The 20,287-nt window shown below is 67.2% G+C and overlaps 2 protein-coding genes across 3 annotated transcripts; one reads left to right on the forward strand and one right to left on the reverse strand.

Annotated features, from left to right (window-relative positions):
• Positions 1-926: 926 nt before the first annotated feature.
• Positions 927-11,872, forward strand: AEBP1 (AE binding protein 1; the record flags this gene model as incomplete). Its single annotated transcript, XM_080818174.1, has 23 exons — positions 927-1,039; positions 1,571-1,640; positions 1,689-2,457; positions 4,053-4,394; positions 4,911-4,973; positions 5,100-5,171; positions 5,322-5,456; positions 5,538-5,615; positions 6,235-6,312; positions 6,679-6,759; positions 6,861-6,914; positions 7,711-7,820; positions 7,906-8,045; positions 8,292-8,376; positions 8,473-8,617; positions 8,714-8,799; positions 9,111-9,234; positions 9,424-9,620; positions 9,713-9,892; positions 10,104-10,455; positions 10,536-10,675; positions 10,767-10,866; positions 11,042-11,872. The coding sequence occupies 23 exons, from the start codon at positions 927-929 to the stop codon at positions 11,692-11,694; spliced, it is 4,167 nt and encodes a 1,388-aa protein (XP_080674300.1). The 3' UTR covers positions 11,695-11,872.
• A 156-nt stretch (positions 11,873-12,028) lies between these two features.
• Positions 12,029-18,834, reverse strand: POLD2 (DNA polymerase delta 2, accessory subunit). Of its 2 annotated transcripts, none has more exons than XM_080818848.1 (11): positions 18,560-18,834; positions 17,687-17,959; positions 15,391-15,512; positions 15,069-15,192; positions 14,699-14,813; positions 14,333-14,531; positions 13,985-14,065; positions 13,691-13,848; positions 13,342-13,469; positions 12,808-12,909; positions 12,029-12,444 (listed from the first exon to the last, which is right to left on the reverse strand). In XM_080818848.1, the coding sequence occupies exons 2-11, from the start codon at positions 17,904-17,906 to the stop codon at positions 12,284-12,286; spliced, it is 1,410 nt and encodes a 469-aa protein (XP_080674974.1). In that variant the 5' UTR covers positions 17,907-17,959; positions 18,560-18,834; the 3' UTR covers positions 12,029-12,283. The 2 variants fall into 2 exon arrangements, with proteins under 2 accessions (XP_080674974.1, XP_080674973.1); XM_080818847.1 differs by having other exon boundaries at positions 12,040-12,444; positions 13,949-14,065.
• Between the last annotated feature and the right edge of the window lie 1,453 nt (positions 18,835-20,287).

Here is a 20,287-nt window from a genome sequence, read left to right on the forward strand (position 1 = left end):
GACTCAACCCCAGTGCCTTTCAAGCACGGACGAAGGTGAGCCGGTGCCAAGTGAAGGAAGGGCCTTGAACAGAAGGGGTACAGAGCCTCCCTGGGTCCTGCTCCTGGTCTGGGGGCTGAGCCAGCAGCCCCCCAGTGTCCCTCCGGCTGGCTGTGGCTGCGTGCAGGGGCCCCGGGGCTTCCTGACCTGCCCCTTCTCTTTCCCTTTAGTCCGAGGTCCAAACTGCCTGTGGTTCGTCCCAGGGGCTCCTGGAATTTCCCATCCATTTCAGGGGGCCAAAGCCTCCCAGACAACCTTGGCTCAGGGCTGACTGCTGCTAAACTTGACCCACTGAATCCCGAGGTGCTTTCTCGCACTTCCTCGCTCCTTCTGCTCGGGGAGCTCCAGCCTCAGCTGTGAGGCCCATGAGGGGCCAGCTGACCTTCAAGGAGCCGGTGGAAACACACATGTCCTAACGGGCTGCACCAGCACCCGTGGCAGACATTACCAATCTATTCTGGACTCACGGATCTAGGCGGGCACCCATACAGATACTACTGATGGGTCCTGACATTCTCTGACTACCCAATACTTGTGCCCCCAGGCCACGCGGCGGCTGGAGCTGCTGTGAACACTCTTTAAAAACCAGGTTATGGTAAGAGGCACAGGAGGGACGGCTGTCCGTGCTGGGGTCTGAGCCGGTGGGAAAGCCGTGTGTCCAGAGGCAAGGCCGTGTTCACTGCAGGAAACAGAAGGAACTCTAGGGAGGGGACGAGCCCCAGATAGAAGCACCTCCTGCCTCAGCGTCAAGGGACAGTCCCTGTGGCACGTCCCAGCACACAGCTTTGCTGGGTTAAAGGCACGCCAAGTCTCTCCCCAGCTGGGTCCTCCAGCGTGTCTGGTCTACTCTGTCTTCGAGCCCCTCCGCCCCCCCCCCCACGGTCCGCATGCGGCTGGGCTCACAGGCGCTGCGGGTAAATCTTCCCGGGCTCGACCGGCGGCTGTGTCGGTTGCTGGAGAGGCCACATGAGTGGGCTGAGGAGATCCAGGCGTGGGGCAGGCAAGAACCCCTTCAGCTCCGTTGGAAATCGCTGTGTGAGTGCTGAGTCCGGGTCCTGTGAATTATACACAAAGTTAATATAATGGGAAAGGACTCCCCTCCCTCTCTGCTCTGTCTCTGCCTCCTTCCAAACTTGCCCTTGTTTGCCAGGACCCGGGGGGAGGGGGCATTACTGAGAGGCTCCCAGCCCCGCAGAGCAGCCAGCCTGCCCTGGGGGAGGCTCGCACCTGCCTGCCCCTAGAGAGCGAGTTCCCTACGAGCTGTCCCTCACCCGGCACCCGCACGTGGCCCACGGACCGGGAAATTAGTTGGGCGTCTGATGGAAAGCTGGTGACAGTTCAGAGTTGCCAGCCCCAGTCTCCAGAGAGAGGGAAGGGTGGGTTGGCCGGGAGCCCTCACCGCGGGTCCGGGTCCGGAGCCCTGACATGGGGAGGGTCTCGGAGGCCAGAAGCCGCGGCTGGACTCTGCCGTCGGGGCTCCCGACCCCCTCCATGGGTCTTGGCTGCATCCCGCCTCCCGGTCCCCCTCTAGTGAGCTGCTGCAGACCCAGCGTGCGGGGCAGGCGGCGCGGACCCCTCGGACCTGCGCCCTCAAGACCCGCGTCCGCCCCTCCCTCCGCCCCCCCCCCACCCCCGGTCCTCGGTCCTAGGCGCAGGCCTCAGGCGGGGGACGCCAGCCCCAGTTACCGCTTCGGAAAGTGCCAGCGCGCACCGCGCCAGGACAGATCGCCGCCCGCCCCCCCCCGCCCCCCCCCGCCCCCGCCCCCGCAGCCCCTCCGTCCACGCCCGGCTCCTCCTCCTCCTCCTCCTTCCCCAGGGGTGGGGGGAGCCGGCTCCGGAAGCCCCAGCGCCCCCGCCCCGGCCGCCACCGGAGCTTTGGAGAGGCGGTCCGCGCGGGAGCGCGCCACGCGGGGCCGGAGCTCCCAGCCGCCACCAGCGCCGCAGAGGTCCCCGGCCACCCCCGAGCCCCCACTCTCCCCGAGCCACTGCCCGGCCCGGAGCCCTCTCGCCCCACCCCGGATCTTCCCGCCCGCTCCCTCCCGGAGCCCTCCGCCGACCCCGGAGCCCCGGCCCACGCGGGACCCCTCTGCCGCCCCTCCCCAGGGGCCCCCGCCCCCCGCGCCCCGGGGCCCCCCGCGCCCCTGCCCCCCACGCGAGCCCCGGCCATGGCGGCCGTGCGCGGGGCGCCCCTGCTCGGCTGCCTCCTGGCGCTGCTGGCGCTGTGCCCCGGGGGGCGCCCGCAGACGGTGCTGACCGACGACGAGATCGAGGAGTTCCTCGAGGGTTTCCTGTCGGAGCTGGAGCCGGAGACCCGGGAGGACGACCTGGAGGTGCCGCCGCCACCCGAGCCCACCCTGCGCGCCCGCAAAGCCCAGACGGGAGACAAGCCGGGGGCGCGCCCGGGGGTAGCCAAAGAGGGTAAGATCCCCAGGGGCGTGCGGGGTTGGGGGAGGGGGTTAGCCCACTGCGCGATGGGGGACCTCTAGGCTCCCCTCGTCTCAGGTGACAAGGGCAGGCCCCTGGCAGGGGTTTGGCTGCTGTCCAGTCTGCTCCGTGAGGCCCAGGAGAGCCCAGATGTCTGGCAGGAGTCTGCGCCAGGCAGAGGTCGGGGCTGGCTTGCAGCCCTCTGTGCATGGAGACATATCCAGGTCTGCTGCCTCAGGGTTGCGCCCTCGCCGTCCCTCACCCCCAGCCCCTCACCCCCCCAGAAGGACGAGCATTAAGCCACCTGGGGACTTGGCTGCCCCCTCCCCAGGTCTGTCCCGTGAGCTGCCCTCATGTGGTCCTGGGGCCTGTGTGTGGCACACCCTGGCTGTGCCCACGCCACCCCCCAGAGTCCCAGCCTCAGACCTCCCTTGGGAGGGCTCCAAGCGGCCTCCTGCCCAGCCTCCTGTTCCAAGAGCGCAGAGGCAGGTGAGGGGGCTGCGGGGAGCCGTGGGCAGCACCCTGCCCTTGTGGACAGTGCATTCGCCGCCCTGAGCATCACAGGGCATGCGGCCCAGGGCTTCTTACATAATCAGTTGTCAATAAATCTCATGTGTTTGTGGCGACTTTCTGGAGGGGGGCAAGGGTCCTGTTGATCTCTCTCTCCCAGGAGACTCCAGGCACCATCCATCATTCCTGAGGTCAGCAGCCCCTCCCCTGCGTCCTCTTCTAGATCTTTCCTGGCTCCTTCCCACCCCTTGGGGGGCGGATCCTAGGACCCAACATGGCCTCCCCTCCCCACCTCTACTCCCCATTCCAGGCTTGCTGTCCTGGCCTCCTGGGTGCCGCGGTGGCAGCCCTGTTTCTCCCGGCTGTGTGCATTCTGTAAATTTTTCTGTGTTTAGGCCTCAGGCCACCAGCCGCATCGCACTTTCTCAGGGGCCAGGAGGACTCCCACAGAGTGCCCCGTGCTCCTGCTTCCTCCCCCAGACTCTGAGAGGGCATCATCAGGGCCTGCCTGTCCTCCTGCCCCCTTGGACCCCCTCTTGGTTAGAGCAGCCAACCCACACCAGACCCCTTACTTCTTAAAACGGGCACGAGTGACCTTTTTCTTGCTCTGCGGGGAGCTTCAGGGAGGCCCCAGGACCTGGCCCTTGACTCTGTGACAGTTGGCTGGGATGAGACCTCCTTCCTCTTTAGACCGGGCACTCCCCCCAGGACTGGATGGCTCAGTCGCTTCTCTGTCCCTTCTGTGCCCCGCACAGTATAACGCCCTCTGGTCAGCTGAGTGGACGCATGGGGAAGGAGAGCATGACGACGGGCCTCTGTTGAGTTTAAGCAGGTGGGAGGGTGAGGGCCTGCTCCCCGGGGCCAAGCTGCGGTGTTGGCAGCTGAGAGCTGCGGACCGGAAGCCTGGGTTCCTATCCCAGCTCCGCCACAAGGGCGAGCTACTTCACCTCTCTGTTTCCCAATCCAAGAAACACGGGACCAGCAAGAGCTGCTATGCCCTGGTTGTGGGCACCTTGGGGGCCCGGTGAGGTACAGAGTGAAGTCTCCGTTGACTTGACGTAAGTCTGTGTTTGTGACAGCACCTCTGGACAAAGCCAAAGACAAAGGGAAGAAAGGGAAGAAGGACAAAGGCCCCAAGGCCACCAAGCAGCCGCTGGAGGGGTCCCTCAGGCCACCCAAGAAACCTAAGGAGAAGCCACCTAAGGCCACCAAGAAACCCAAAGAGAAGCCACCTAAGGCCACCAAGAAACCCAAGGAGAAGCCACCCAAGGCCACCAAGAAGCCCAAGGAGAAGCCACCCAAGGCCACCAAGAGGCCCTCGGCTGGGAAGAGGCCCCCCACCCTCTCCCCCTCAGAAACCCTGTGGTGGCCACAGCCCCTGCCCCCCAGCCCTGGCCCCGAGGAGCTGCCCCAGGAGGGAGGTGTGTGCAGGCTCTCCTGGGGTTGTGGGGTTCTGACTGCTAGGCGACTAGGAGGGGGAGGGCATCCCTAGGCCCCTGCTTCCTGCAGATAGATCTGAGCGCCACTCAGGGTGGGCCCCGGCGACTTGTTGTTGTCATGAATGTAGCCATTTGGTTGGACCTCCCTTGGGGCGGCTGCCTCCCTTGGGTAGGGGTATTGGAGGCCTTATGGATGGGGTTTGATCTCCTGGATCTGTCCCCTGGGCCCCACTTAGATTCCTCCTCCTGTGTGTTGTGGGGCCCTCAGCCTTTGGGGTGCCCTCCTGCTGGGGCCTGGGCTCCCCAGAAAACCCTCCAGCTCTCCCGCCCCAGGAGACGCCAGCCGGGTGCTGAAGGCCAGAGCAGTCCAGGCCTCCTGGGAGTGAGCTCAGGCTCCCAGGAGCTGTCGGCACGGCCTAGGTCTCGTGGGCGCTCCCTGTACGAGCCGCGGTCAGGGTGGGCTTCCCGTCCACTGGCTTGGGGGCTTTGTGCTTGCAGGTGGGGCCCTCCCAGGTCCTTGGCTGGATCCAGGAGAAAAAACTGACTTGGAGCGCCAGTCTGGTGAGTGGGCAATGTCCCCCCGGCCTTGGGGGACCCGCTGCCTAGGCTGGCTGGGTTTCTAGGGTGGGCCTGGGGAGGGGCATCAGTGAGGGTCTTGCACAAGTCAGCCATGAGCACTTTCTCCAGAGCCGGAGGAGGAGACCGAGCCGCCCACCCTGGACTACAACGACCAGATAGAGAGGGAGGACTACGAGGACTGTGAGTAGGCCCCCAACTGCCCCCGTCCGGATCCGCACCCCTGGCCCCGGGGCCCACTGATGGTCAGCCCACCCAGAAGCCCTGTCCTCCCAGCCCCCCTGCCTTTGAGGGGGGCCCTTGGACTGGCTCAGAGCCCACCCTCCCCCTCAGTTGAGTACATCAGGCGCCAGAAGCGGCCCCGGCCACCCCCCACCAGGAGGAGGCCCGAGCGGCCCTGGCCGGAACGCCCAGAAGAGAAAGCCAAGCCGCCCGGGCCCGGACTGGAGGCCCCGGAGGAGAGGATCGGTAGGATGGGGACCACGGCCGGGGGGGGGGGGTTGCCCGGCGCGGGGGCTCTGGGCCCACCCCTGCCTCCCACCTCCACAGAGCCACCTCCGAAGCCGCTGCCGCCGCCCCTGCCCCCTGACTACGGGGAAGGCTATGTGATCCCTCACTACGACGACAGTGAGTGCCCGGCCCGGCCCGCCACACCCCTGCTTCTTGTGCTTTCTGGCGGGAGTTGCCTTGCCACAGGCCCTGCCACTCGAAGCCCCTGGCTCCCATCACTGCGGGGGACTCCTGTTCCTTCTGCGCGGTCACCGTCCTCTCCCTCTTGTGCCTTTGTCCACGGGGGCCTGAGCAGGTCCCTGTCCTTTCCCTGTCCCCAGGTCCCCACCCATCCCTCCCACTGACCCTTTGCCCCAACTCAGCCCCCGCTCAAGACCAGCCCCTCGTGGCTACAGGTGTCAGGTGTCATTCAAGGTGTGTCCCGTGTGCGCCCACTCCCTGTCCAGGACTCCATGGCCCACCTTTCCCCAGGCCATGCCCTCCTGAGCCAGGCTGTTGACTTCCCCGGCTCGGGCTCACCCTACCTGTTCCTAGACGGCCTCTCCTCCAGGAGACCCTCCCTACTCATCCCTGCCTCCCTGGGTTCCTCAAGGCCCACCCTGATCCCACCTCCTCCTGCTCTCCCTCCTGTGTGGTCCTGCTGGCCAGGCCCCTGTGGACCCAGGAGCTCTGGCCTACAGAGGGGGCCCTGGGGGCAGTACCTGGGCCACCTCAGCAGGGCTCTGCCTCCCCACAGTGGACTACTACTTCGGGCCCCCCAGACCCGGCAAGCCCCACGCTGAGCTGGAGACAGACGAGGAGAAGGAGGAGCTGAGTGAGTGCAGCTGCGCCACTCCCACCCCCGGCCTGACCCCCGAGCCCCCCAGCTCCCACCCCCGGCCTGACCCCCGAGCCCCCCAGCTCCCACCCCCGGCCTGACCCCCGAGCCCCCCAGCTCCCACCCCCGGCCTGACCCCCGAGCCCCCCAGCTCCCACCCCCGGCCTGACCCTCGAGCCCCCCAGCTCCCACCCCCGGCCTGACCCCCGAGCCCCCCAGCTCCCACCCCTGGCCTGACCCCCGAGCCACCCAGCTCCCCCCCCCCGGCCTGACCCCCGAGCCCCCCAGCCCTGCAGGCCCGACCCCGGGCCCCTCCCCGTCTGAAGCCCAGGGCTAAGATGGCTTCTACCTTCCACTACTCAGAGAAACCCAAAAAGGAGGGCAGCCCCAAGGAGGAGGAGAAGGATGACAAGTGGAACGTGGAGAAGGGCAAGGACCACAAAGGTGTGCGTCCGGGGCTGGACTCGCTGCTGGGGCGTCTGCGTGAGAGCGCGCGCGCTCCGGGCCCCAGGACCCTGCACCACGCCTCCCTTTGTTGCCTCCAGGGCCCCGGAAGGGTGAGGAGCTGGAGGAGGAGTGGGCTCCGACCGAGAAAGTCAGTGAGTGAGGGTCCTGGGGGCCGCGGTGGGGCTGGAGGGCAGGTGTGGGGGTGGGGAGGCTAGGGTATGTGGGGATGGGTGTGTGAGCGCGGGGAGTCCGCAGTAAGGTGGGTGCGGGTATATGTGGGGGCTGGGGATTGAGGGGGCCTGTGAAGTGGTGTGGGGGCTGGGGTACGTAGGGGGCGTGGTATGTGGGGGGGCTGGTGTGTGTGGACTGGTGTATGTGGGGTCTGGGGAGTGGGGGCTGGGGGCTGTGTGGGGAACTGGTGTATGTGGGGGGCTGGGGAGTGTGGGGGGTTGTGGGGCTGGGGTCCATGCAGTGGCAGCAGGGTAAGGGTGCTGGACAGACGACCCAAAGCCACACGGGGGTCCCAAATCTGGAATTCCCGATGATGCTCCAGGCCTCCAGAACACTTTTCTGCTCTTAAAATCTTGGGACTCAGGAGGGACAGGTCCTGGAGTATCTCTGCCCTGGGATCACCCTCTGGGGATAGAACTCACAGCACAAGGCAGTGTGCAGGAGGCCCTGAAGTGGGTCGTGGCTGGGAGGGGCTGAGCTCCTCGCGGCTGTTCCCTGTAGTTTCACTCGAGCCCCAGGGCCCTTTGGAGCCAGCATCATCTGCCAGTTCTTGGGAGGAGGAAGCTGAGTCCGGGGAGGGGAAGCACAGGCCGGGGTGCAGCTGCCCTGACGAGCGTCCCCTGATGGGAGGGGCGCGGGCTTTGGGCTCCTCGTTCTGGATTTCGGGAGGGAGTGGCAGAGCCATTGGGCCACCAGCCTTGGGTGCCATGTCCCTAGAGTGTCCCCCCATTGGGATGGAGTCCCACCGCATCGAGGACAACCAGATCCGGGCCTCGTCCATGCTGCGCCACGGCCTGGGCGCCCAGCGAGGCCGGCTCAACATACAGGTGGGTGTTGGGGTGCGCCTGTCTTGCAGCTGGCCCAGGGGCTCGTCCCCCTGCTCATTTCCCCCCCCCACACACACACACACAGGCTGGGGCCACCGAGGACGACTACTATGACGGGGCATGGTGCGCTGAGGATGACGCTCAGAGACAGTGGATTGAGGTAGACACCAGAAGGATCACCAAGTTCACGGGCGTCATCACCCAGGGCCGTGACTCCAGCATCCAGTACGTCAGCCAGACTCCCAGGCACTTCTCGAGGGGTGGATGGCCCCGGGCACGGGACTGCGTCCCATGCAGAATGTGCCACGCCCAATCCTCGTGGATGAGCAGATCACCCACCCGTGGCACATAGCGGGCGTGGGAGCCACTCTTGCTGCCCAGGGCGGGCTCCACATGCCCCTGCCGGCTCCTGGGGGCCCGGGACCTGGGGTAGGGAGAGCAGCCTTGCCCTGACTGCCCTCTGCTCCCCAGTGACGACTTCGTGACCTCCTTCTTCGTGGGCTTCAGCAACGACAGCCAAACGTGGACTATGTACACCAACGGCTACGAGGAAATGGTGGGCACCTGAGCTCGTGGCTCTGCTCTGGCATCGGGACTGGGAGCGGCTCTTGGCAGGGGTGGGGGTGCTGCTCTGAGCCCAGCCTCTCCCCAGACCTTCCACGGGAACGTGGACAAGGACACGCCCGTGCTGAGCGAGCTCCCCGAGCCGGTGGTGGCCCGCTTCATCCGCGTCTACCCTCTCACCTGGAACGGCAGCCTGTGCATGCGCCTGGAGGTGCTGGGGTGTCCCGTGACTCGTGAGTGCAGGGGGCCGGCGGGCAGCCGGGTGGGGGGCTGGCCGGGGTGGGGGGGCTGGCCGGGGGCCCGCTCAGGGCCCCGGCCGCCCGCTGCAGCTGTCCACAGCTACTATGCACAGAACGAGGTGGTGACCACCGACAACCTGGACTTCCGGCACCACAGCTACAAGGACATGCGCCAGGTGAGGGCCTGTCCTGGGTCGGCACAGGCGCGGGGAGAGGCTGTCCGGCAACTGGGGTCAGGGCTCCCAGACGCGGCCTGCCTGAGAGGGGGGTTGGCTGGCCCTCGCCTCAGGCAGGGGAAAACCACAGGGCCTCTCCCTCTGGTGCTGGTACCCGAGAGGAGCTGGTGTCGCCCGCAGGGGCCACTCCCACCACACAGGCCTTCCGGACGGAACAGACCGAGGTGGTGGGAGAGGCGTGGTGCTGCCTGCATGCAGGGCTGCCTCTGTGGGTGTGGGGTGTGTAACTCGGTGTCCTCTCCCGTGCTTAGCTGATGAAGGTGGTGAACGAGGAGTGCCCCACCATCACCCGCACGTACAGCTTGGGAAAGAGCTCACGCGGGCTCAAGATCTATGCCATGGAGATCTCGGACAACCCCGGGGATCACGAGCTGGGTGCGTGCCCCAAACCCCCGCGGAGGCCTGCCCTCCCTGGCATTGCAGCTGGTCCCTCTGCCTATCTCAGAGCCTCTCTGGGGGTCCCAGTCTGCCTTTTTGGGCCCAGCAAGCCTCAGCTGCCCCCATCCCCCTGGGCGGGTGCTTCCTCTGGGGCCCGGGAGGTTGCTGAGGCTCCTGCCCTTGCAGGGGAACCTGAGTTCCGATACACGGCTGGGATCCACGGCAATGAGGTGCTGGGCAGAGAGCTGCTGCTGCTTCTCATGCAGTACCTGTGCCGCGAGTACCGGGACGGGAACCCCCGCGTGCGCAGCTTGGTGCAGGACACGCGCATCCACCTGGTGCCCTCGCTGAACCCCGACGGCTACGAGGTGGCAGCGCAGATGGTGGGTGGGGGAGCAGACGCTGGGCTGGCGAGTGGGGGTGACAGGGCGGGGGGTAGGGGGCAGGCTGACATCAACCCCACTGGTTCCTCCAGGGCTCTGAGTTTGGGAACTGGGCGATGGGGCTGTGGACTGAGGAAGGTTTTGACATCTACGAGGACTTCCCAGATCTCAACTCTGTGCTCTGGGGAGCAGAGGAGAGGAAATGGGTCCCCTACCGGGTCCCCAACAACAACCTGCCCATTCCTGAACGCTACCTCTCTCCAGATGCCACGGTGAGGCCGCAGCCTGGCTAGCAGGCCTAGGGGAGCAGCCCGGACCCTGGGGTCCTGAACTCTGGACTTGGGGGTGGGCTGGTGGGGGACTGAGGTTGGGACTGGGCTGACTGAGGCATGGGGGCACCGAGGGGGCTTGAGTATGGGGGTGCATTCTGCAAGGGGGATGATGGCAGCTGTGTCTCCGACCTCACGCACTGGCCACCCCCAGGTGTCCACAGAGGTCCGAGCCATCATTGCCTGGATGGAGAAGAACCCCTTCGTGCTGGGGGCCAACCTGAACGGTGGTGAGCGTCTCGTGTCCTACCCCTACGACATGGCCCGGACACCCACCCAGGAGCAGCTGCTGGCCGCGGCCATGGCAGCTGCCCGGGGAGAAGATGAGGACGAGGTGTCCGAGGCCCAGGAGACCCCGGACCATGCCATCTTCCGCTGGCTGGCCATCTCCTTCGCGTCTGCTCACCTCACCATGACAGAGCCGTACCGGGGAGGGTGCCAAGCACAGGATTACACCAGCGGCATGGGCATCGTCAACGGGGCCAAGTGGAACCCCCGGTCTGGGAGTAAGTCAGCCCGGGAGGGGCCGGGCTGGGGCGTCTGGCGGGGCCCATGGGTGACTGCGGCTCTGTCTGTCCCTGCGTAGCCATCAACGACTTCAGTTACCTGCACACCAACTGCCTGGAGCTCTCCATCTACCTGGGCTGCGACAAGTTCCCCCACGAGAGCGAGCTGCCCCGAGAGTGGGAGAACAACAAGGAGGCTCTGCTCACCTTCATGGAGCAGGTGGGGTGCTGGCCCGGGCTGGGGTCCTCCGGAGCTCATGGGAACTGCGTGGGGCCTGCAAGGGGACACCCGGCCTCGCGTCCCTCTGCAGGTTCACCGGGGCATCAAGGGGGTTGTGACGGATGAGCAGGGCATCCCTATCGCCAACGCCACCATCTCTGTGAGCGGCATTAACCACGGCGTGAAGACAGGTACCTCGTGCGCACGCGGCCGCCCCTCCTGCCCGAAGCGGGGCCAGGTCTGTGCGAGGTCTCGGCCAGACCGCCCGCGGCGCCACCCCCCACCCCAGGGTCCGCGGGAGGCGGAGGGAGGGCTGGGGGCTGGGAGCGCACGCCTTGGGCAGCGGCGCCTGGCCTCCCTCCGCAGCGAGCGGCGGCGACTACTGGCGCATCCTGAACCCCGGGGAGTACCGCGTCACGGCGCACGCCGAGGGCTACACCCCCAGTGCCAAGACCTGCAACGTGGACTACGACATCGGGGCCACCCAGTGCAACTTCATCCTGGCCCGCTCCAACTGGAAGCGCATCCGCGAGATCATGGCCATGAACGGGAACCGGCCCATCCCGCGCATCGACCCCTCGCGCCCCATGACCCCCCAGCAGCGGCGGATGCAGCGGCGCCGCCTGCAGTACCGGCTGCGCATGCGCGAGCAGCTGCGGCTCCGGCGCCTCAACGCCACTGCGACCCCCGCCCCCGGCACCCCCGGCCCGGCCGCGCCCCCCACCGCCGCCACGCCGCCCCCCGCGCCCGCGCTCACCCCCTCCCCCACCCCCAGCGCCAGCCTGGGGCCCTGGCCCTTTGAGCCCGAGGCCACCACGGCGGGCTGGGAGGAGTCGGAGACGGAGACCTACACGGAGGTGGTGACGGAGTTTGGGACGGAGCTGGGGCCGGAGGAGGAGGAGGACCAGGAGGAGGACCGGGAGGAGGACCACGGGGAGGAGGAGGTGGTGGTGGTCATGGGCCCGGATTTCCCTTTCACTACAGCCGAGACCTACACAGTGAACTTTGGGGACTTCTGAGCACGGGCAAGCCCCCTGCCTCGGGGTCACCGGGCCGGGAGGGGACGCGCACGGGGCAACACCGAGGAGCCAGGCTGCTTTGGACGGTCAGGGCGCTGCAGGGCCCCGTGCGCACGGACTCCTCAGCCATCTCCCCCGACAGCCGCACCAATAAAGCAAGCTCACAAGCTCACAAGCTCAGGGCAGACACAGCTGTTGCAGAGCACTGGGGGAGGGTGGAGGCGGGAGGAGGGAGGAGGGGGGAGGGAGGAGGGAGGAGAGAGAGCGGCATGCCCCACCAGGGCCCTGGGCGGGCCTCATCTCTGCCTGGGACTCAACACCAGCACACTGGACAGGCTTTGTTTTAAAGACTTTATTCATTTTAGAGAAAGAGAGTGTGCGCAGGGGCGGGGCAGAGAGACTCGCAAGCCAACTCCACGGCCAGCGCGGAGCCCAGCGTGGGCTCCATCTCACGCCCCTGAGATCAGACCTGAGTCAAAATCAAGACTTGGATGCTCCATGGGCTGAGCGTCCCAATCAGGCTTTTCCGAAGAAACAAATGCCGCTGCTGGGTCAGTGTCACATGGAACAGAAAACCAGGGTCTCTGAGTCAGGGGCCCAGACCCAAGCCCCCCAGGTCCTCGTCCTCTGCCCCAAAGCCCGAGAAGCTGATGGGCTGGCAGGCCAGGCTACGCAGATTCACAAGGCAGGCAGTCTGCGTGGTGCTGAAGTCGGGGACGGCCACCAACAGCACCCTCTGGTCCTCTGGTCCTGTAAAGAAGACACACAGGCACTCCCACTTAGGTTCTGGGTGGGCCCTGGCTCCAACAGAAGTCACCAGAAGCAAACAGGAATTCCCCACGAGCCTTGTCAGGGTGCTGGCCACAGAAGCCCTTTTGGACCAGACGGAAGGACCGAGGGCAGCATGAAGGTCAAAGTCTGAAGCCTCGCTGACCAGAGGTGGGCAGTGAGCCTGCTGCACAGGTGCGGACCGATCGGCCCCTGCTCGGACATGCTCAGTCAGCTGCCCACAGGGCCCGGGGACTCCAGGGAGGTCTCCTCTGTGAGCCCTGTCCCCAGGACAGAGTCCCTCGTGACACCCCAGGCCCGAGGCCCCCAGAAGGTAGGACTCACCTCGGAAGATTTTAGAGCCAAACTCAGGGGTGTTCCCGCAGAAGTAGACGTGAGGGCACTCCGGGAAGATGAATGGGTCGGTCTTGTAGAAGGGGTAGCAACCTGGAGAAAGCCCACAGCGGCTGGAGCTTCTCAGCTCTGCACGGTGCCCGGTCAGGGGGTGGCGCCCCAGCCCGGCCCCTCATACTCGCTCGGGCTGTGCTGGTAGCAGCCCCGCCCATTGTGCCACAGCCCATGGCCCTGGGGTCAGGTCAGCGTGCCCTGCTGGGTGGCCACCGTGGTAGGGTGCCAGGCTCTACCCAGAGCTCCCAATATGCTCCCCAGGGTCTTTGGCCCTACACGGCGCCTTGACGGTGGATAGCCCAAAGATTCCAGGGGAGGTTCCAGAACTAGCGTCAAGCTTTTGAGGTTTCCCTGAGGTCATGGCAGGGCTGGTGAGTGCCAATCCAGGCTGCGAGCCCTCTGGACATCAAGGCCCCAGAACAGGACTCCCTTGGCCCTCTGGCCCCACCCCACGTGGCTGAGTCCCGTTACCTAGCGTGTCTGGGGCCGTGGGGCTGATGTGACGGACACGCAGGGTCCACTCCAGGATCTCTAAGTGATCCTCCATGCTGCTGTACCGGAAAATATCGCTCACATTTTGTCCTGATGTCCCCAGGAATCTGCAAGGCAAGGCTCAGCTGATCCCCGCAGGGGCCGCCGCCTGTGCTCCCCCAGGAGCTGGCCCCGAGCTCACCCGGCGCTCTCACAGCGGGTGTCCCAAGCCGACTCTGAGAAAGAGCCCAGATCCGGTGGGCCCTCTGCAGCCCTGGACCCAACCCTCCCATCCCGGCGCCACTGAGGCCCAAGGCCAGGCACCAGATGGGGGTGTGGCTGCGGCTACCTGACTCCATCGATGGTGGCTTGGTAGGGATTAGTGACCAGCTGGAGCGTGGCGTAGGCGGTGGCCAGCGGGAACATGCAGGGGTGCAGAGGCTGCTGGGGCAGCGTGTAGTTGGTCGGGTCGAATTCGCCTGGCATCACGTCCACGGGCACTGACGCCTGCAGGGCACAGGGGCAGGGGAGCTTGCAGGGCCCAGTGCCCTCCAAATCCCCCCTCCTCCCCTGCCCCGGCCCACCTGCCGGTGCCCGTGACACAGACCCCAGTCCCGTCCCCGGCGGCCCCCAGCTCGCTCACGCTCAGCTGCAGCAGGATCTCGTCCAGCATCCTGACTGCCTCCACGCTGGCTGCCTGGGTCTTCTTGGTTAAGTATTTGGCCTGGGGATAGAAGTCCGCAGGCTGTCAGGTCCCAAGACAGGCTCGGGTCGAAGGGACACTCAGAGCCCCGGCCGGACAGTGGAGAGCAGAGCAGAGGCCCACTGCTCGGGGATGCTAGGGGTTCTGTGCCACGGGGTCCCCTGCCCTCAGAAAGCAGGGCCGGAGCAGAGACCGCAGCATCACTGCAGGGCACTGGCCACCAGATGTGCGAAACCCCGCACCGCGACTCTCCCTGGGGAAAGGCGGGCGGGCGGGCAGGGACAGTACCTTGTTGATGGAATCTCTGCTCTGGGTGTTGTGGCTCAGCAGGTTCCCGGCGAGGATGACCCGGGACACGTGGGCGGCGCTGCACTGCTCCCCCTCGTCCCCCAGCTGCCCTGTTATCACGTCCACCAGCAGCTGGGTGCCCAGCAGGCTCTCGCCCCCGCCTCCACCCAGGCCCAGACCGGACACCAGCAGCACAAACCTGCAGGGGAAGTCGGGGTCCTGCTGTGTACCCAGAGAGCGGGGGTCCCACTGCTGCCCCCAGCCCGGCGGAGCTCTGCCACCATCACGGGTGAGTAGAGGACATGGAGCCCGGCAACCGTGACCCCCCCGGACCACCGGCCAGACCCCTGAGAGCCTGCTGCTCACCTGTCTGTGTCAAGGAGGGGTGCGGGCTTCTGCGGGGCAAGCTCCGCAAAGCAGTGGTCCTCCACCACGAACCTGCCGCTGTCTCCCGCAGAGCCGAACACGGCCAGCACCGTCCCTGGGGGGCAGCAGTGTCAGGCTCCGGGACGGAAGCCCGAGAGGCTACCACCTCCTTTTAGGCACCACTGGGGCAAAACCAGCTAGTTCCCTTCTGCCACACCAGAACATTCTCACTTAGGACTCGGGACCGAGGCCTGGGGTCACCACCTCTGGGTGGAGGCGGGAACCACTGACCCCCTCCCTGGGCCTCCGCTCCGGGGAGGAAGGGATGCACCCGCAGCGACAGGTGTGGGCCGGCCCCTCCCACCCCCACCTGTGACCAGCCTTGACGCGTCGACGCTGCCTTCCAGTCTGATGCGCTGCAACTCGTCTTCCAAGACCAGCTCGTCGTCGGGGTGGATGTATTTGCTCCGAGGAGGCTGGGGGAGCAGGTTGTGCTGGACGGCGGAGAAGGGAGGGAGTTGTGGGGCCAGAGGCCGGGTCCTAAGGCTCCCAGGCCCCATCAGTGAGATTCTGGGACTGCAGCCCCCGGACCGCCCCCCCCCCCCCCGCCCAGGGACAGAGGCCCAGCCCTGATTCCCTGGGTCCACGGCTGGTGGTCTCGAAGGTGCTCCCAGAGCAGTGGCCAACCTCACCTCTTCGCTGATCTCGCGGAGGATGGAAGGCTGGAGCGGCATGGCCTTGAAGAGGGTCCCCACCACACAGCACTTCTCCCCAGGCTGAAGCTCACACAGCTTCTTTACCTGGACTCCACCACCTGGGCACGACGGCACGGGCTCAGGGACCCAGTGACCTCCCCGCCCACCACGCAGCAGCCCACAGGCCGGCCTCTGCAGAGAAGGAGACCACCAAGTACAGAGACCCCCCGACATGAGCAGCCTCGGCCCCAGGAGGATAGAGGGATGGGGCGGGGCTCCCACGTCCCACGTCCTCATAAGAAAGACAGACACTCAGAGACAGGAGCACGGCTGCTGCCAGAAACGGGGAGAGCCGAGGAGGAGGTGCTCCTGGCCGGCCAGCACCTGCATTCAGACACCTGGTCTCCAGGATGAACGGGGAATACGGGTCTGGTGGGTTAAGCTGTTTGGTTTGTGACCACGCTGTCTGTGACAGCACGGAGCAACCAGGAAACCGACACGGAGCATTATGTCACTTACACAAAAACCGTAACAGTCACTCTTAGAAAGAAGCACCCTGCCCTCAAAACTGGAGAGGCTCGGTGTGCAGGGCTCACCCAGGCAGGCAAGGGGAAGGAGCACAAGTCCCAGAAGGCCTGTGGGTTTGTCAGGAAAGACCCGGAGCCTGGGAAAAATGCTGCTAGGAGCTGAAGGGATCATGTGGCCGCAGGACCGGCCCTTTCTGGAGCCCAGCTGCCCCTTCTGCCCCAGAATAACCGAGAACATTCCACAGAGCTGCACCCTGGGGAGAGGAGGCTAGTAGTTCAAAATGAGGTAAGGAGAGCGCCAGCAGCTGAAAGAGAAATGCCAGAGACCCACGGAGACAACAGACTCCGGAGCCGGACTGCCGAGCCCTCGCTCCACACCGAGCACTGTCCTTGAAACTCATCCGCGCCTGCCAACACACAGGGTAGACGCTACTGCCCCATCACACGCTTGAGGCAGCGGAGGCACAGAGAGGTTAAGTGACAGTTCAAGGTTGCACAGCTGGAATCCACTGTGCACACCTAAGCACCAGGCAGAACCACACATCCCTGTGTCGAGGGCAGGACACATGTGCAGCTGGATGGCGTGCGGGCATCGGCCAGACACCAGCATCGAGAGTGAACAGCATCGCCCATCCTCATCCTCACCAAGCGTACAACCCAGAGAGAGAGAAACGACAGCAGTCAACAAGGGCTCAGCCCCTGTGACAAGTGCCACGGAGCCATGGGAGCCACAGCAGTGGTGACTGCAAGGCAAAGCCGCACCAGACTGGGTGCTGCTGGAACCTAAAAGGTGGCAGTGACACGGGGCTTGAGGAGGGTGTCCCCAAGGGCTTCAAGGAAAGCAAGGAAAGGCCACCGGGAGCTACAGGAAGGGGACCTCACTCTGTGGCGGAGGACATGCCCGTGGCACTTGTGCCTGCGGTACAGACAACAGAAGATGTCCCTAACACGTGTGACGGTCTAGTTCTCGTGGCCTGGAATGACACCAGAGGCGATTCCCTCGGCTCCGTGGGATGGGTCTGAGTGCCACGGCTCCCCGCAGCCGAGACCCGAGCTGGAGCCCCAAGGCCAGGGCTGGGGGAGACACACGTGGATGGAGAAGCGCAGTCCCACCCACCTGTAAACATCTCAGATGAACTGAAAACACCCAGAAAGCCACTCTGACACACGGTAAGACCGAGGAACGGGGCATCGGCCAGAAGCTGAAGCTGCGGGTCCTGTTTGCACGACCAGTAATGTAACTGCAGGACGGGTCAAGGACCAAGTGGAGAAGGAAGAAGACGTGTGCTGACAAGAGTCCACGGGACCCAACCAGGCTGGAGGGCCCAGAGGAGCCGCGGACAGGGAGCCCCCGAGGTGGGAGGCATGTCTTCATGGACCTGGGCTCCCAGTGCCAGGTACCTGGCCCGCCGCACTGAGACACAGGGTGGCCACGTGCGGGCACACAAGCACATATCCTGCTCTCCGGACGGGGAACGTCCCTACACCAGTGAGATGACCACTGTTCCCAGGAGAACAAAGCCCACCTCATCCCAGCCTCTGAACTAAACCTCCCTTCAAAGCCACCGGTTCCTTAATTTAATCCTCATAACTACCTGCAGAAGCAGCGGAGGCACCAATGGGTTTGCTTTCCCAAGACAACCGGGAAGCGGGGTAAACTAAAGAAGGTTCCAGCTGTATCTGGTCGCTCATCTCTAGAACACCCCCGACACCCGGACCGTTCTGGGCTGGCGGGCAGGAAGCACTTCCCCGAATGCATCACTTACCCCAGCGCTGCTTGGCGCGGCTCACCAGGAAGGGCCTCATTTGGAGGAGGCGGGTGGCATAAATGTGGGCATACTGCCGGCTAAAGCTGCGCTCCCCGAGCCTGAAGGGCTGGGAGGAGTTGGTGTACGAGGACACAGGCACACGGGCAAAGGTGGCATTGTTGGCGGACGGTGGGGAGAGGAGAGTGTGGGCCCTCTGGGCAGCCTGCTCCGAAAACATGGTGTGCCAGATGCGTTCAGACCCCCGTGCTTGGGCCCAGGCGGCGGCGGTCACTGTGAAGACACAGATGTAGCCCTGCAGCTCCCGCCCACCCCATGGCTCTCCCACCATGTCTCCCCTGCACCTGCGGGCATGGAAGGAGGACGCCAGCCCAGACGTGGCTCAGAACAGCCCAGGCTGGATGCCAGCCGGTCACCTTGTCATGCTCATCCGAAAACGGAGACAGGAAGGCTCGGAACGCTTGTCCCACCTGGGGCTGTCCTGACCCTCTCCAAACCAGCAACGCGCTGCTCGCCTCACGCTCTACCTGGACGACCCCCGGCCCCTGCCCCATGTCGGGCACGAGGCCAGCCTCCCTCTACACGCGCCCCCAGGAAACACGCCTGTTCTAAACAAGCCTACGCCCGCCACCCTCTGCTCGACCCACTTCAGTGACCGAGACCCGCGTCCCTACAACCCGCCGCCGCCTGCACGTGGCGGCCTCGCTGGGCCGCGTCCCCGCCGTCTCGGCTCCCGTCCCACCGTCCCCCTCCCCGGGCGCTCGCGCGTCCCCCTCCGACCGCCGCGGCGGGTCCGCGGTCCGCCCGTGCCCGGGACACGAGCTCCCGGACCGTGGGCAGGGCACGCCTCACGGTCGCTCCTCCTCCGCGTACCGTTCCAGCGCCGCGGCCCGGTTCTCGGACCCCGCTCGGCCGCACGGATCCGGGCCGCCCCGCTCCCGGCCGCCGCGCTGCCCGCACTAACTTCCGGCCCGAAGGCGCGCGGCCGGGCCGCGGCCCCGGAAGGAGCCCCGCCGGCCTCGGGCCGCGCTCTGGCTTCGGCTCGGCGCGTGCAGCAGGGACCCTGCGGGGCCGCGCGCGGACACCGGAGCCCCGGCCCCGCCGCCTCCGCCTCCGCCGCCGCCACGCGGGTCCGGGGTCGCAGGACCTCAGTCACCTAGTCGCCCGCCGCGGGCCTCCCGCCGCCTCCCGCCAATCCGCGCACGCCGCCGCGCCCACCTCCGCGCACCGCCTCTCACTAGTGCCCGCCCACCAACGCCTTCTACCAATCGCCGAGCTTCCTGTTCCGTCCATCACGGAGGGGCCCGCCCACCGACACAGCCTCCCGCCAATCCGGCGCACCGCCCCGCCCACCTCCTCGCCGTGTTCCCGCCAAACTGCGTGCGCCGCCCCGCCCACCTCCTCGCCCTGCCTCCCGCCTCCCCCGCGCCCCGCCCCGCCCACCTCCGCCTCCCGCCAGTCCGCGAGCGCCCCGCCCCCCCCGCGCGCCGCCCCGCCCACCTCCGCCTCCCGCCAGTCCGCGAGCGCCCCGCCCCCCCGCGCCCCGCCCCGCCCACCTCCGCCTCCCGCCAGTCCGCGAGCGCCCCGCCCCCCCGCGCCCCGCCCCGCCCACCTCCGCCTCCCGCCAGTCCGCGAGCGCCCCGCCCCTCCCCCGCGCGCCGCCCCGCCCACCTCCTCGCCCTGCCTCCCGCCTCCCCCGCGCGCCGCCCCGCCCACCTCCGCCTCCCGCCAGTCCGCGAGCGCCCCGCCCCCCCGCGCGCCGCCCCGCCCACCTCCGCCTCCCGCCAGTCCGCGAGCGCCCCGCCCCCCCGCGCCCCGCCCAGCCCACCTCCGCCTCCCGCCAGTCCGCGAGCGCCCCGCCCCCCCGCGCCCCGCCCCGCCCACCTCCGCCTCCCGCCAGTCCGCGAGCGCCCCGCCCCTCCCCCGCGCGCCGCCCCGCCCACCTCCTCGCCCTGCCTCCCGCCTCCCCCGCGCGCCGCCCCGCCCACCTCCGCCTCCCGCCAGTCCGCGAGCGCCCCGCCCCCCCGCGCCCCGCCCCGCCCACCTCCGCCTGCAGCCCCTCCGCGAGCGCCCCGCCTCTGGCCGCGCCCCGGGTTTCCCGGGCTACGCGGGACCCGCGGGTGGCGTGGGGCTCGCGCGCTCGCGTGTCCCGAGGATTGTGCCTGAGGTCAGCACGCGGAGGGCAGGGCCCGGGACTGGGGTCCGGGACCGCGGAGGAACGGTTCGGGCTGGGGTTCGTGATGGGGCCGCGGACGGGCTGTGGCCCGGCCCCCGCGCCGGGGTCTCCTCTCCGTCCCACCCGCGGCGCCCCGGACGGTCGCGGGCGTGTGGGGCGTCCGCTTGGTTGCACCCGTGCAGGGCCGGCCTGCAGCCCTGCCCCCGCCTCGGGGTCCTGCGGCCACAGCGCCGCCGCGTCGCGGAGCCACCTGCGAGGGCGACCGCGCACGGCACGGCGGGACGCGCCCCCGGACCCGAGCCGCCGCCCCCGCGTGAGACCGGGTCGGTCCGGGTGTGTGGGCGACGCGCGGGCGCAGGGCTCCGGGCAGGCTTGCGGCGCGCGCGGCGGGAAGTCGGTGCGTTTCCTCGCCGGGCCGGGCCGGG

Source organism: Martes martes, assembly GCF_963455335.1.
Source record: "Martes martes genome assembly, chromosome: 11".
Classification (NCBI taxonomy): Eukaryota; Metazoa; Chordata; class Mammalia; order Carnivora; family Mustelidae; genus Martes; species Martes martes.

What these genes read in the sequence shown, in the direction of transcription:
- POLD2 (XM_080818847.1), bottom strand. Translation starts at nt 17,906, where the DNA reads ATGTTTTCGGAGCAGGCTGCCCAGAGGGCCCACACTCTCCTCTCCCCA. An exon ending in CCGCCGGGGACGGGACTGGG is followed by an intron (nt 13,849 to 13,948) that starts GTCTGTGTCACG and finishes TGTGCCCTGCAG; the next exon opens with GCGTCAGTGCCCGTGGACGT. An exon ending in TGGCTCTAAAATCTTCCGAG is followed by an intron (nt 12,445 to 12,807) that starts GTGAGTCCTACC and finishes TCTTCTTTACAG; the next exon opens with GACCAGAGGACCAGAGGGTG.